A 15,083-nucleotide genomic window follows, 5' to 3' on the forward strand; every position below is an offset into this window, starting at 1 on the left:
TTCTGTCCGATCGTGAAATTACCAACCAATGGTTTACAGAAGAAGAAAGGCTTCTTTTTATACGAGATCTTTACCACTGAATCCAATCTTTGTGACTTCATTCATACTATCCCCGGTTAGTTCTTCCTCTTATCTCACAATGTAACTTCTTTCTTCATCAAATATTGGAGTGATGTTAAAGATATTTAAAATATATTCAACACTCTTGCCTGAATTTTTAATCACCGACAACTCTCTACGTATTCTACTATCTATGTCACCGAGAATATGTCACACTCGTTAAAAATTTGGCCGAGATTTTAATCTCCAGGCCGCGACCGAAAAGAACATCGGCTTTATGCATAATTAGAGACAAAACAGTTGGAACGGATCCAAAATTTTCCAAATTTCCGCACGACCAACAACAACAACGAAGACACTGCCAGAATGAAAATTTATAATCGGCACATGAACTTAAAACGGCGAAGAGTGGATTTGCATGTTTCTGATTTCGCCCCGCGGCCAAATCGCAGCCGATCCGTTATCGTCGTTAAATTTAATTAGATCGATTACGTTGGAACGTTGTCGTTTATCAAATAAAAAAAAAGAAAAAGAAAAAAACAATAAATCAACCAGACTTAACTGCTGATCGTTTTTGTGCGAGCGTCGCGTCGATTAAGGCAGGAAATTTCATTTAAATTATACTAATTGATTGGCGCAAATCGGAATTAATTAAGACATTAGCGTCTTTATTATTTCACGAGGGAATTTATGTTATTCACTTGCAGTTTTGTGAACTGGGAAAGTTGTTTCAAGATTGCTGTTTTTTTTGTATATGTTTCCAATAATTTTTTTTTCATTAAATTAAAAAATAAAAACGTCAATTTTAAAAATGAAAATGACAATGTAACGTTGAAAACCATAATTTTACATAAAAAATACTAAAATTTCAATAATAATATGACAATTTTTATACTGAAAATGGCATTTTAACATTCTATAGAAACAGTTCGATACGAAAATAATGAGGAATAGACAATTTCAAACATGAAAAGGACAATTTTAATAAAGAAAATGACGATTTTAAGAAGAAATCGACCATTTCCGTCATGAAAATGACCATCTTAAATTAAATCAATAATTATAAAACTGAAGACGACTATTTATTGCTAAAACTGTCCCTTTAATGGATTATGACGACAATTTTAAGTATAAAATAACGTTTTCAAAAGGAGAACGACAAATTTAATGTTAAAAACAATAATTTTACTTTAAAATTCTAAAATTTCAATAATAATATGACAATTTTTATATTGAAAATGGCATTTTACATTCTATAGAAACAGTTCGATACGAAAATAATGAGGAATAGACACTTTCAAACATGAAAAGGACAATTTTAATAAAGAAAATGACGATTTTAAGAAGAAATCGACCGTTTCCATCATGAAAATGACAATCTTAAATTAAATCAATAATTATAAAACTGAAGACGACTATTTATTGCTAAAACTGTCCCTTTAATAGATTATGACGACAATTTTAAGTATGAAATGATGTTTTCAAAAGGAGAACGACAAATTTAATGTTAAAAATAATAATTTTACTTTAAAATTCTAAAATTTCAATAATAATATAACAATTTTTATATTGAAAATGGCATTTTACATTCTATAGAAACAGTTCGATACGAAAATAATGAGGAATAGACACTTTCAAACATGAAAAGGACAATTTTAATAAAGAAAATGACGATTTTAAGAAGAAATCGACCGTTTCCATCATGAAAATGACAATCTTAAATTAAATCAATAATTATAAAACTGAAGGCGACTAGTCATTGCTAAAACTGTCCCTTTAATAGATTATGACGACAATTTTAAGTATGAAATGATGTTTTCAAAAGGAGAACGACAAATTTAATGTTAAAAATAATAATTTTACTTTAAAATTCTAAAATTTCAATAATAATATAACAATTTTTATATTGAAAATGGCATTTTACATTCTATAGAAACAGTTCGATACGAAAATAATGAGGAATAGACAATTTCAAACATGAAAAGAACAATTTTAATAAAGAAAATGACGATTTTAAGAAGAAATCGACCGTTTCCAACATGAAAATGACAATCTTAAATTAAATCAATAATTATAAAGCTGAAGACGACTATTTATTGCTAAAACTGTCCCTTTAATAGATTATGACGATAATTTTAAGTATGAAATGACGTTTTAAAAAGGAGAACGACAAATTTAATGTTAAAAACAATAATTTTACTTTAAAATACTAAAATTTCAATAATAATATGACAATTTTTATACTGCAAATGACATTTTACATTCTACAGAAACAGTTCGATACGAAAATAATGAGGAATAAACAATTTCAATCATAAAAAGGACAATTTTAATAAAGAAAATGACGATTTTAAGAAGAAATCGACCGTTTCCAACATGAAAATGACAATCTTAAATTAAATCAATAATTATAAAGCTGAAGACGACTATTTATTGCTAAAACTGTCCCTTTAATAGATTATGACGACAATTTTAAGTATGAAATGACGTTTTAAAAAGGAGAACGACAAATTTGATGTTAAAAACAATAATTTTACTTTAAAATACTAAAATTTCAATAATAATATGACAATTTTTATACTGAAAATGACATTTTACATTGTATAGAAACAGTTCGATACGAAAATAATGAGGAATAGACAATTTGAAACATGAAAAGGACAATTTTAATAAAGAAAATGACGATTTTAAGAAGAAATCGACCGTTTGCATTATGAAAATGACAATCTTAAATTAAATCAATAATTATAAAGCTGAAGACGACTAAAACTGTCTTTTTAATAGATTATGACGATAAAATTAAGTATGAAATGACGTTTTTAAAAGAAGAACGACAAATTTAATGTTGAAAATAATAATTAATAAAGACTAAAATTTCAATAATAACATGACAATTTTTATACTGAAAATGGCATTTTACATTCTATAGAAACAGTTCGATACGAAAATAATGAAGAATAGATAATTTCAAACATGAAAAGAACAATTTTAATAAAGAAAATGACGATTTTAAGAAAAAATCGACCGTTTCCAACATGAAAATGACAATCTTAAATTAAATCAATAATTATAAAGCTGAAGACGACTATTTATTGCTAAAACTGTCCCTTTAATAGATTATGACGATAATTTTAAGTATGAAATGACGTTTTAAAAAGGAGAACGACAAATTTAATGTTAAAAACAATAATTTTACTTTAAAATACTAAAATTTCAATAATAATATGACAATTTTTATACTGCAAATGACATTTTACATTCTACAGAAACAGTTCGATACGAAAATAATGAGGAATAAACAATTTCAATCATAAAAAGGACAATTTTAATAAAGAAAATGACGATTTTAAGAAGAAATCGACCGTTTCCAACATGAAAATGACAATCTTAAATTAAATCAATAATTATAAAGCTGAAGACGACTATTTATTGTTAAAACTGTCCCTTTAATAGATTATGACGATAATTTTAAGTATGAAATGACGTTTTAAAAAGGAGAACGACAAATTTAATGTTAAAAACAATAATTTTACTTTAAAATACTAAAATTTCAATAATAACATGACAATTTTTATACTGAAAATGACATTTTACATTTTATAGAAACAGTTCCATACGAAAATAATAAGGAATAGACAATTTCAAACATGAAAATAAGAATAATTAATAATGAAAATGACAATTTTAAGTCAAAATCGACGGTTTTCAACAATTACGTGACAAAGTTAAATCAATAATTATAAAATTGAAATCGACTATTTATTGCTAAAACTACTTTATTGCTAAAAAAATATGACGACAATTTTAAATGAAATGACGTTTTCAAAAGGAGAACGACAAATTTAATGTTGAAAACAATAATTTTACTATACAATTATAAAATTTCAATAATAATAAGACAATTTTTATACTAAAAATGACATTTTAATGTCCACAGAAATAATTCAATATGAAAATATCAAAGAAACGACAATTTTAAAATTAAATTTCCGCAATTGTCGTTAAATATAATTACGTTGATTACGCTGGAACGTTTTTGTGCACGTCTTCGATTAACACAGGAAATTATTTCACATTTGATTGGCGCAAAACCGCATTAATTAAGATATTAGCGTCTTTATTAAACCTTCCAAGGTGAATTCGTATCGCACACTTGCAATTTTTAACTGTGAACATCGGTCGAACAGTTGACGATACAGTTTGTTCGAACGTTTACTGAAATTTTTCATACGACTTTTTTCCGTTCAGGAATCCATTAACAGTTCGGCCGATTCGTGGATGCACGTCTAACGTTTACGTAAACGAGAATATGATGAAACGAAACGAAAAAAAAACGAGGTGTTGCCGTTTTTGTCGGGGTCAAGATGCCATTTAAGGGATGACGCGTTCCATTTGCGCTTCCTGTCCCGAGTTAAATGGTTTGGGGGCAATCGAGTGCGTTTTCGGCGCCTGCTTTTCAATTACGCAACGTTTTGGGACGCTGACCAACGGTACATTTGATTAATTTTTTTATCTCTCAGTCTCTTAGTAATTGACTAACTGTGGCTTCAGTATTTGGAAATGATTTATTTCATAAATGGGTCGATAGTTATCGTCAGATTTAATCTTAAAATCCACAGATTCAATGTTGAAATGACAATGAAAACGACAATTTTCAAGCTAAGTCAAAAATTTTAAATTTGAAAGCGTCTATTTTAATATGAAAATAAATATTTTAATAATGAAAATGACAATTAAAAATATGGCAGCGACAATTTTAAGAATGAAACACCAACGTTGAGTCCAAAATTATTAAATTTAATCTGATTTAACGTTGAAATGACAATTTTAAATATGAAAACGTCCATTTTAATAAGAAAAGAAATATTTTAATAATGAAAATGACAATTTCAAAGCTAATATGACAGTTTTAAAGTTAAATGTGACAATTTAAAAAATTGCAGCGACAATTTCAAGAATGAATCATCAGCGTTGGATCCAAAATTGTCAAATTTAATCTTAAAATTGACTGATTTAATGTTGAATTGACAATTTTGCAAATGAAAGCGACAATTTTAAAGCTAAATCGAGAATTTTAAACATGAAAACGTTAATTTTAATATGGAAATGATTATTTTAATAATGAAAATGACAATTTCGATGCTAATATGACAGTTTTGAAGTTGAAACTGATATTTTAAAAGATTGCAGCAACAATTTTAAGTATGAATCGTCAGATTTGGATCCAAAATTGTTAAATTTAATCTTGGCCGATTTAATGTTGAATTGACAATTTTGCAAATGAAAGCGACAATTTTAAAACTAAATCGAGAATTTTAAACATGGAAACGTTCATTTTAATATGAAAATAACTATTTTAATAATGGAAATGACAATTTCGATGCTAATATGAGAGATTCAAAGTTGAACATTACAATTTAAAAGATTACAGCGACAATTTTAAGAATGAATCATCAGATTTGGATCCAAAATTGTCAAATTTAATCTTAAAATTGGCCGATTTAATGTTGAATTGACAAATTTGCAAATGAAAACGACAATTTTAAAGCTAAATTGAGAATTTTAAACATGAAAACGTTTATTTTAATATGAAAATGACTATTTTAATAATGAAAATGATAATTTCGATGCTATGACAGATTTGAAGTTGAAAATGACAATTTAAAAAATTGCAGGGACAATTTTAAGAATGAATCATCAGCTTTGGATCCAAAATTGTCAAATTTAATCTTAAAATTGGCCGATTTAATGTTGAATTGACAAATTTACAGATGAAAACGACAATTTTAAAGCTAAATCGAGAATTTTAAACATGAAAACGTTTATTTTAATATGAAAATTACTATTTTAATAATGAAAATGACAATTTCGATGCTATGACAGTTTTGAAGTTGAAAATGACAATTTAAAAGATTGCAGCGACAATTTTAAAATGAATCATCAGCTTTGGATCCAAAATTGTCAAATTTAATCTTAAAATTGACTAATTTAATGTTGAATTGACAATTTTACAAATGAAAACGACAAATTTAAAGATAAATCGAGAATTTTAAACATGAAAACGTTTATTTTAATATGAAAATAACTATTTTAATAATAAAAATGACAATTTCGATGCTAATATGACAGTTTTGAAGTTGAAAATGACAATTTAAAAGATTGCTGCGACAATTTTAAGTATGAATCATCAGATTTGGATCCAAAATTGTTAAATTTAATCTTAAAATTGGCCGATTTAATGTTGAATTAACAATTTTACAAATGAAAACGACAATTTTAAAGCTAAATGGAGAATTTTAAACATGGAAACGTTCATTTTAATATGAAAATCACTATTTTAATAATAGAAATGACAATTTCGATGCTAATATGACAGATTCAAAGTTGAACATGACAATTTAAAAGATTACAGCGACAATTTTAAGAATAAATTATCAGATTTGGATCCAAAATTGTCAAATTTAATCTTAAAATTGGCCGATTTAATGTTGAATTGACAACTTTACAAATGAAAACGACAATTTAAAATTAACAGATTTAATGTGAAAATGACAATTTTACAAATGAAAACGACAAATTTAAAATTAAATCGTGAATTGAAATATAAAAACGTCGATTTTGGCATGAAAATAAATATTTCAATAATGAAAATGATATTTTCAATACTAATATGACAGTTTTAAAGTTGAAAATGACAATTATAGAAGGTTGAAGTAACAATTTTCAGAATAAAACACCAACTTTGAATAAAAAATTGTGAAATTTAATCTTAAAATTGACTGATTTAATATTGAATTGACAGTTTTAAAAATGAAAACGACAATTTTAAAGCTAAATAAAGTATTTTAAGTATGAAAACTTCCATTATAAATATGAAAAAGATAATTTTAGTGTTGAAAATGACGACTCAAAAGGTTATAGCAACAATTTAAAGAATGTAAAGAGAGTTGTAATTACAAAATCGGCAAATTTATGATGATTACTCTTCTTATTTCATAGTGCAGGTGCATTAACTGTTTTGCAACAGGTTATAAAACAATTGTGCATTAACAAAACGCACCAACATAACAAAACTAACGCATTAAAGGAAAACAATTAGTACCTTGGCTTCGAGCTTGTCGTTCTCGTGTTTCAGTGTCGTCCTCTCCGTCTCCACCTTGTCCAGTTTCGCCTTGAGCGTTTCCAGCTCCTCCTGCAAACAGAAAAACCAAAAACGACCATTGAAATAACTTTCAGTTATGCACGCTCAACTAAACACAATTAGCATTATTAATTGAATCGCAATTGACGGCCGCACGGGCCGCCCGGCTGTGTCCTTTTGAACCGTAACAGTAAATCCACATCGGCCAAACGTATGTGTGTGTAACAGAGTGTGTGTGTGCACCGTCGCCACGGAGAAATTTACTTTCTAGTCGATTTATTTCTCGCGGATAAAATGTAAATATTGAAAAGCAGCGGAGACCGGATCGAAATTTATGGGCGCGAGCGAACGGATGAAATTATAAAACGGCGAATAAAAAATTCGCCGGCGACGCCACGGGAATGTTAATGCGGCCGTTCGGAAGGTGCCTCTTCCTCGTGCAATTAAAGTGGCTTAAGGAGAGAAATAAAAAATTATCCGGACGGGTAATTAACCGGTTGCGCAAGCAACCCGGGTGCGCTTTCGTCGGGATCCGGCGCCGCCGAAAAAGGTGCGCGGTGTGCCTTGCGATGGAGAGAAAGCAAAGGAGAAATTCCGAGATGCGAAATGAACCGTCCTATAATTGGCACTTGCCACTCGACCGTCTTATGTGTGCGTTACGAAACTAAATGCCGTGAATTATGGTCGGCGTTAGGTAACGGTAACGACAATTTATTTAAAGTAATTTAAATTGATGTGATGAAGGAATGATGGGTGCGGATGCGCATGCGCAGAAGATAAGGGTAATATCAGTTGTACTGCGCATGCGCCATAAACTTTACGAGGTTATACTCAAAACAAATAATAGAGATAACGTCATATTAAAATTCTGTTAGGGACAAAAATAATTTGTTTATTTTTGACTATTCTATCAAATATTGATGGTTTTGATCACAGTTTTACTCTATGAATATTAAAAAATGAAAAATAAAAACCATTGTAATTATTAAAAATTGTGTACCGGTGGCTTAACTTAACTTAAGTTTTTAATTCAGGTTTAAGTACCAACAAACATATAGTGTATTTTTTAAAGACAACTGTGTTTTAGACCCACCAGAGGTGCCAACATTGAAAAAACACTTTCTTTATCTAACTGTGCATGCGTCAAAGTTCATTAGAACAAAATTCTACATATTTGAACTAGTAAGAAATATATTTTTGTGGCTTAACCTTTTGAATAAGTGAATTATTGTTTCACTACTTAAAATTAGACTAAGTTTTTGATTCAGGTTTTGACTCCTTAAGTACATATACTGTAATTTTTAAAGACAACTGTGTTTTAGACTCATCAGAGGTGCCAACATTGAAAAAATACTTTCTTTATCTAACTGCGCATGCGTCAAAGTTCATTAGAACAAAATTCTACATATTTGAACTAGTAAGAAATATATTTTTGTGGCTTATCCTTTTGAATAAGTGAATTTTTGTTTCACTACTTAAAATTAGACTGTGTTTTTGATTTAGGTTTTGATTCTTAAATTACCAACAAACATGTACTGTAATTTTTAAAGACAACTGTGTTTTAGACCTATCAGAGGTGCCAACATTGAAAAAACACTTTCTTTATCTAACTGCGCATGCGTCAAAGTTCATTAGAACAAAATTCTACATATTTGAACTGGTAAGAAATATATTTTTGTGGCTTAACCTTTTGAATAAGTGAATTTTTATTTCACTACATAAAATTAGACCAAGTTTTTGATTTAGGTTTTGATTCTTAAATTACCAACAAACATATACTGTAATTTTTAAAAACAACTGTGTTTTAGACCTATCAGAGGTGCCAACATTGAAAAAATACTTTCTTTATCTAACTTCGCATGCGTCAAAGTTCATTAGAACAAAATTCTACATATTTGAACTAGTAAGAAATATATTTTTGTGGCTTAACCTTTTGAATAAGTGAATTATTGTTTCACTACTTAAAATTAGACTAAGTTTTTGATTCAGGTTTTGACTCCTTAAGTACATATACTGTAATTTTTAAAGACAACTGTGTTTTAGACTCATCAGAGGTGCCAACATTGAAAAAATACTTTCTTTATCTAACTGCGCATGCGTCAAAGTTCATTAGAACAAAATTCTACATATTTGAACTAGTAAGAAATATATTATTGTGGCTTATCCTTTTGAATAAGTGAATTTTTGTTTCACTACTTAAAATTAGACCAAGTTTTTGATTCAGGTTTTGACCCTTTAAGTACCAATACACATATACGGTAATTTTTAAAGACAACTGTGTTTTAGACTCATCAGAGGTGCCAACATTGAAAAAATACTTTCTTTATCTAATTGCGCATGCGTCAAAGTTCATTATGACAAAATTCTACATATTTGAACTAGTAAGAAATATATTATTGTGGCTTATCCTTTTGAATAAGTGAATTTTTGTTTCACTACTTAAAATTAGACCAAGTTTTTGATTCAGGTTTTGACTCCTTAAGTACCAACAAACATATACTGTAATTTTTAAAGACAATTGTATTTTAGACCCATCAGAGGTGCCAACATTGATAAAACACTTTCTATATCTAACTGCGCATGCGTCAAAGTTCATTAGAACAAAATTCTACATATTTGAACTAGTAAGAAATATATTTTTGTGGCTTAACCTTTTGAGTAAGTGAATTTTTGTTTCACTACTTAAAATTAGACCATGTTTTTGATTTAGATTTTGATTTCTTAAGTACTAACAAACATATACTGTAATTTTTAAAGACAACTGTATTTTAGACCCATCAGAGGTGCCAACATTGAAAAAACTCTTTCTTTATCTAACTGCGCATGCGTCAAATATCATTAGAACAAAATTCCACATATCGTTAATAAGCCGATTTTCGAGAATGATCCCATCAATCAGTTACGTAAAAATTGAGCTGCGGGTGGTACTTTTTCGGGCAACCAATCGGCCGAGCCCACAAAAGGTTCAACGGCACAGCAAATGATTCGGTGAAAGTGTACGTATACAGGCAGGGTCAATTGTACCGAGTAAAAATCACTTGTCTCGCCTTTATTTATTGGACCTTTCTACCCGGGAGTGTTTCCTCCTTCAGTCAATTCGTTATATAACAGTTTTCCCCGTGTAAATTATGCACGAAACCAAAGCCGCGGACGAATTCGAGGAATGCGCGATTAATCACCTCTTCTTAATGTTTTATTCATGATCACCACGCGACAACAAAATCATCCTTGACACTGATACTGTTTGTTTGGCGTAAAAAACGCCATAAAAAAAAAAACAGAAATGATTTCTTCTCAGCTATTTTAGAAATTTGAATGGTCATCCGTAACAAACACACACGAAAATAGAATAAATATTATAAACACGCATTTGGAACGCGGTCAAAAACGACAATAATAAACCATAAAAAAAAAATAAAATCGTATGGGTACAAAAAGTTGTCGGTACCGTGCGCGGTGGTTTCGTACGACCCGTACGCGATTGCGGTTTATCGAATGTCGCGCAATGCCATATGGCAAACAGGGGATCGTGTTTTTTTTCAATGATGTCGCGGCGATTTTATGGCCGTACTCAAAACTGGTCGTGTGTGCCGTGGGGCCAATGATCCCCCTTCAGTTTGCAAAAATCTTAAGAAACGGTGATAAATCTTTGGTAACATTAAGACCATCGATTCCTTCATAGATGCAATAGATGGATCGTGCACAAATTGAACTATATAGTCAGAATTTTATGTGTTAACCATGAACAAATGACCATTTTTAATATGAAACCGACAATTCTGTAGATTAAAACAATAATTTTAAAGATAAATCAACAATAACATAAATAATTTTATGTAAGTATGGTTGATTATCTTTCTATATTTATACGACCATGAAGACAATCTTTTAAATATGAAAATAAAAATAACATAAATAAAACTGATAATTTTGAAGATTAAACTTTAAAAATAAGATATTTATAATTGAAACCCATAATTTTAAAGATAGAACAATAATTTTGAAGATAAAACGACAATTTTAAAGCTGAAAAAACTCTAAATTTAGAATTATAATTTTATAACGAAGAGACATTTTTAAACATGAGACAATATTTTTAAATACGAAAATGACAATTTTGATAAATGAAAATAGTAATTTAAAGGTATATTGTCAAATTTTAATGATGAAACAATAATTTTAAAAACAGAGGACAATTTTTAAACTGAAAATGACCATTTAAAATATGAAAAATATAATTAAATAAATAAGGACAATAATTTTAAATATGAAAATGACAATTTTGTTAAATAAAAATGAATTTTAATAAATAAAAAAGATAATTTAATGGTAAATTTTTAAGATGAAACGATAATTTTAAAAGCAGAAGACAACTTTTAAACTGAAAATGACCATTTAAAATATGAAAATGACAATTTTGATAAATAAAAATGATAATTTAAAAATAGATTGACAGATTTTAAAGATGAAACGATAATTTTAAAAACAGAAGACAATTTTTAAGCTGAAAATGACTATTTAAAATACAAAAATTATAATTTAATAAAAAAGACAATATTTTTAAATACGAAAATGACAATTTTGATAAATGAAAATGGTAATTTAAAGGTATATTGTCAAATTTTAATGATGAAACAATAATTTCAAAAACAGAGGACAATTGTTAAACTGAGAATGACCATATAAAAGATGAAAAATATAATTAAATAAATAAGGACAATAATTTTAAATATGAAAATGACAATTTTATTAAATAAAATTTAATTTTGATAAATAAAAAAGATAATTTAATGGTAAATTGACAAATTTTTAAGATAAAACGATAATTTTAAAAGCAGAAGACAACTTTTAAACTGAAAATGACCATTTAAAATATGAAAATGTCAATTTTGTTAAATACAAATGATAATTTAAAAACAGATTGACAGATTTTAAAGATGAAACGATAATTTTAAAAACAGAAGACAATTTTTAAGCTGAAAATGACCATTTAAAATACGAAAATTATAATTTAATAAAAGACAATATTTTTAAATACGAAAATGACAATTTTGATAAATGAAAATGGTAATTTAAAGGTAAATTGTCAAATTTTATTGAGGAAACAATAATTTCAAAAACAGAGGACAATTTTTAAACTGAAAATGACCATTTAAAAGATAAAAAATATAATTAAATAAATAAGGACAATAATTTTAAATATGAAAATGACAATTTTGTTAAATAAAAATTAATTTTGATAAATAAAAACGATAATTTAATGGTAAATTGACAAATTTTTAAGATGAAACGATAATTTTAAAAGCAGAAGACAATTTTTAAACTCAAAATGACCATTTAAAATATGAAAATGACAAGTTTGATAAATAAAAATGATAATTTAAAAATAGATTGACAGGTTTTAAAGATGAAACGATAATTTTAAAAACAAAAGACAATTTTTAAACTGAAAATGACAATTTTGATAAATAAAAATGATAATTTAAAAATAGATTGACAGATTTTAAAGATGAAACGATAATTTTAAAAACAGAAGACAATTTTTAAGCTGAAAATGACTATTTAAAATACAAAAATTATAATTTAATAAAAAAGACAATATTTTTAAATACGAAAATGACAATTTTGATAAATGAAAATGGTAATTTAAAGGTATATTGTCAAATTTTAATGATGAAACAATAATTTCAAAAACAGAGGACAATTTTTAAAATGAAAATGACCATTTAAAAGATGAAAAATATAATTAAATAAATAAGGACAATAATTTTAAATATGAAAATGACAATTTTGTTAAATAAAAATTAATTTTGATAAATAAAAACGATAATTTAATGGTAAATTGACAAATTTTTAAGATGAAACGATAATTTTAAAAGCAGAAGACAATTTTTAAACTCAAAATGACCATTTAAAATATGAAAATGACAAGTTTGATAAATAAAAATGATAATTTAAAAATAGATTGACAGGTTTTAAAGATGAAACGATAATTTTAAAAACAAAAGACAATTTTTAAACTGAAAATGACAATTTTGATAAATAAAAATGATAATTTAAAAATAGATTGACAGATTTTAAAGATGAAACGATAATTTTAAAAACAGAAGACAATATTTTTAAATACGAAAATGACAATTTTGATAAATGAAAATGGTAATTTAAAGGTATATTGTCAAATTTTAATGATGAAACAATAATTTCAAAAACGGAGGACAATTTTTAAACTGAAAATGACCATTTAAAAGATGAAAAATATAATTAAATAAATAAGGACAATAATTTTAAATATGAAAATGACAATTTTGTTAAATAAAAATTAATTTTGATAAATAAAAATGATAATTTAATGGTAAATTGATAAATTTTTAAGATGAAACGATAATTTTAAAAGTAGAAGACATTTTTAGGCTGAAAATGACCATTTAAAATAAGAAAATTATAATATAATAAATAAAAAAATGATAATTTTTAAAGTGAAAATGACAATTTTGATGAACGAAAATGAAAATTTTAAAAAGAAAGGGTGAAAATGACAATTTAATAATATGATAATTATAATAAGTTTTAATATGAAACGATAATTTTAAAAACAAAAGACAATTTTTAAGTTGAAAAATAAAATAAATAAAAATAACAATTTAAAATATGAAAATGATAATTTTGATAAATAAAACAATTTTATAAATAAAAATCTTTGGTAACATAAAGACCATTGACACCACACTCTTTCAATCAATGAATCGAGTGCCCCTTGATACAAAAACCACTCGAACGACCGAAATACATCTTGGCCACCGTCCAATCCGATGCGAAAACAAGAAGAAAGAAAAAAAAATGAATTAATCGTCGACACCTTGTGTTCTTCTTGCCCGGCGTACGGGTTCATTATTTATTAGTGGAACGAAACGCGGCTCGCCTCTCGTCACTAGGTCAATGCCCAAGGGGGTCTTCTTAAACGTCGGGCATCGGTGTTGCGGGCTACATTCCGCGAATCGAACCGATACGTAACAAAAAATAAATACATAATAATAACAAACGACTCACCGTTTTGATGCGCAGCTCCTCCTCGGTCCTGTGCACGTTGAGCAGCGGGGTGACGCGCACCAGGAGACGCCACCAGGGCCAGTCCCTGACCAGCATGAACTTGCGCACGTTCCTCTGGATGCAGCGCACGGCCAGGTCTTGCAGTTTGCGTTTTTCGAGACGTTTCCGGGCCAAGTGGCCGCGGCAGCGGGCCTGCAGGTTCACCACCATGCCGGCCAGTTTTTCGTCTCGCTGGGACTCCAGCTGGGAGATCACTCCGTTGCGGAAGAAGATCTGGAACAAGAAGAAACAATTTAATTAAGTTCGGAATGCTTTATAGGAAAACAATTTTGAAGATGAAACAGATAATTTTAAAGGTGTAAACGACAATTCTAAAGATGAAATGACAATTTAAACGTGTAAAGGACAATTTTTAAAATTTTACACTTTTACATTTTAACCATTTCCTGATATTAAAGGGTCATTTTAAATATAAAAACTACATTTTTAAAGGTGTAAACAACCATTTTAAAGTGAAAAAGACAATTTTAAACGTGAAAACCACAATTTTAAATATTTAAACATAAATTTTAAACTGGAAAACACAAATTTTAAAATGAAAGAGACATTTAAAATATGAAACAGACAAATTTAGTGGTGAAAAATAACAATTTAACAAATGAAAACAATAATTTTAAAGATGAAATAACCATTTAATGAATAAAAAAAGACAATTTTAAGGGTGTAAACAACAAGTTTAAAGAGAAAAAGACAATTTTTTAAAACGAAACAGACTTTTTAAATATAAAAACGACAATTTCAAAGGTATAAACAATAATTTTAAACTGGAACAGAC

The 15,083-nt window shown here is 27.6% G+C and overlaps 1 protein-coding gene across 4 annotated transcripts in view; it reads right to left on the minus strand.

The window, feature by feature from the left end:
- LOC109602640 (unconventional myosin-XVIIIa) overlaps positions 1-15,083 on the minus strand; it is a 91,274-nt gene that overhangs the window by 9,576 nt on the left and 66,615 nt on the right. For all 4 annotated transcript variants that reach the window (XM_049969012.1, XM_049969013.1, XM_049969014.1 and 1 more), the window contains 2 exons: positions 14,249-14,521; positions 7,163-7,252 (listed from right to left, as the gene is read on the minus strand). In XM_049969012.1, coding sequence (XP_049824969.1) covers positions 7,163-7,252; positions 14,249-14,521 — 363 coding nt within the window. The remainder of the gene's footprint in view (positions 1-7,162; positions 7,253-14,248; positions 14,522-15,083) is intronic.

This window comes from Aethina tumida, chromosome 6 (genome assembly GCF_024364675.1).
Source record: "Aethina tumida isolate Nest 87 chromosome 6, icAetTumi1.1, whole genome shotgun sequence".
NCBI classification, from domain to species: domain Eukaryota; kingdom Metazoa; phylum Arthropoda; class Insecta; order Coleoptera; family Nitidulidae; genus Aethina; species Aethina tumida.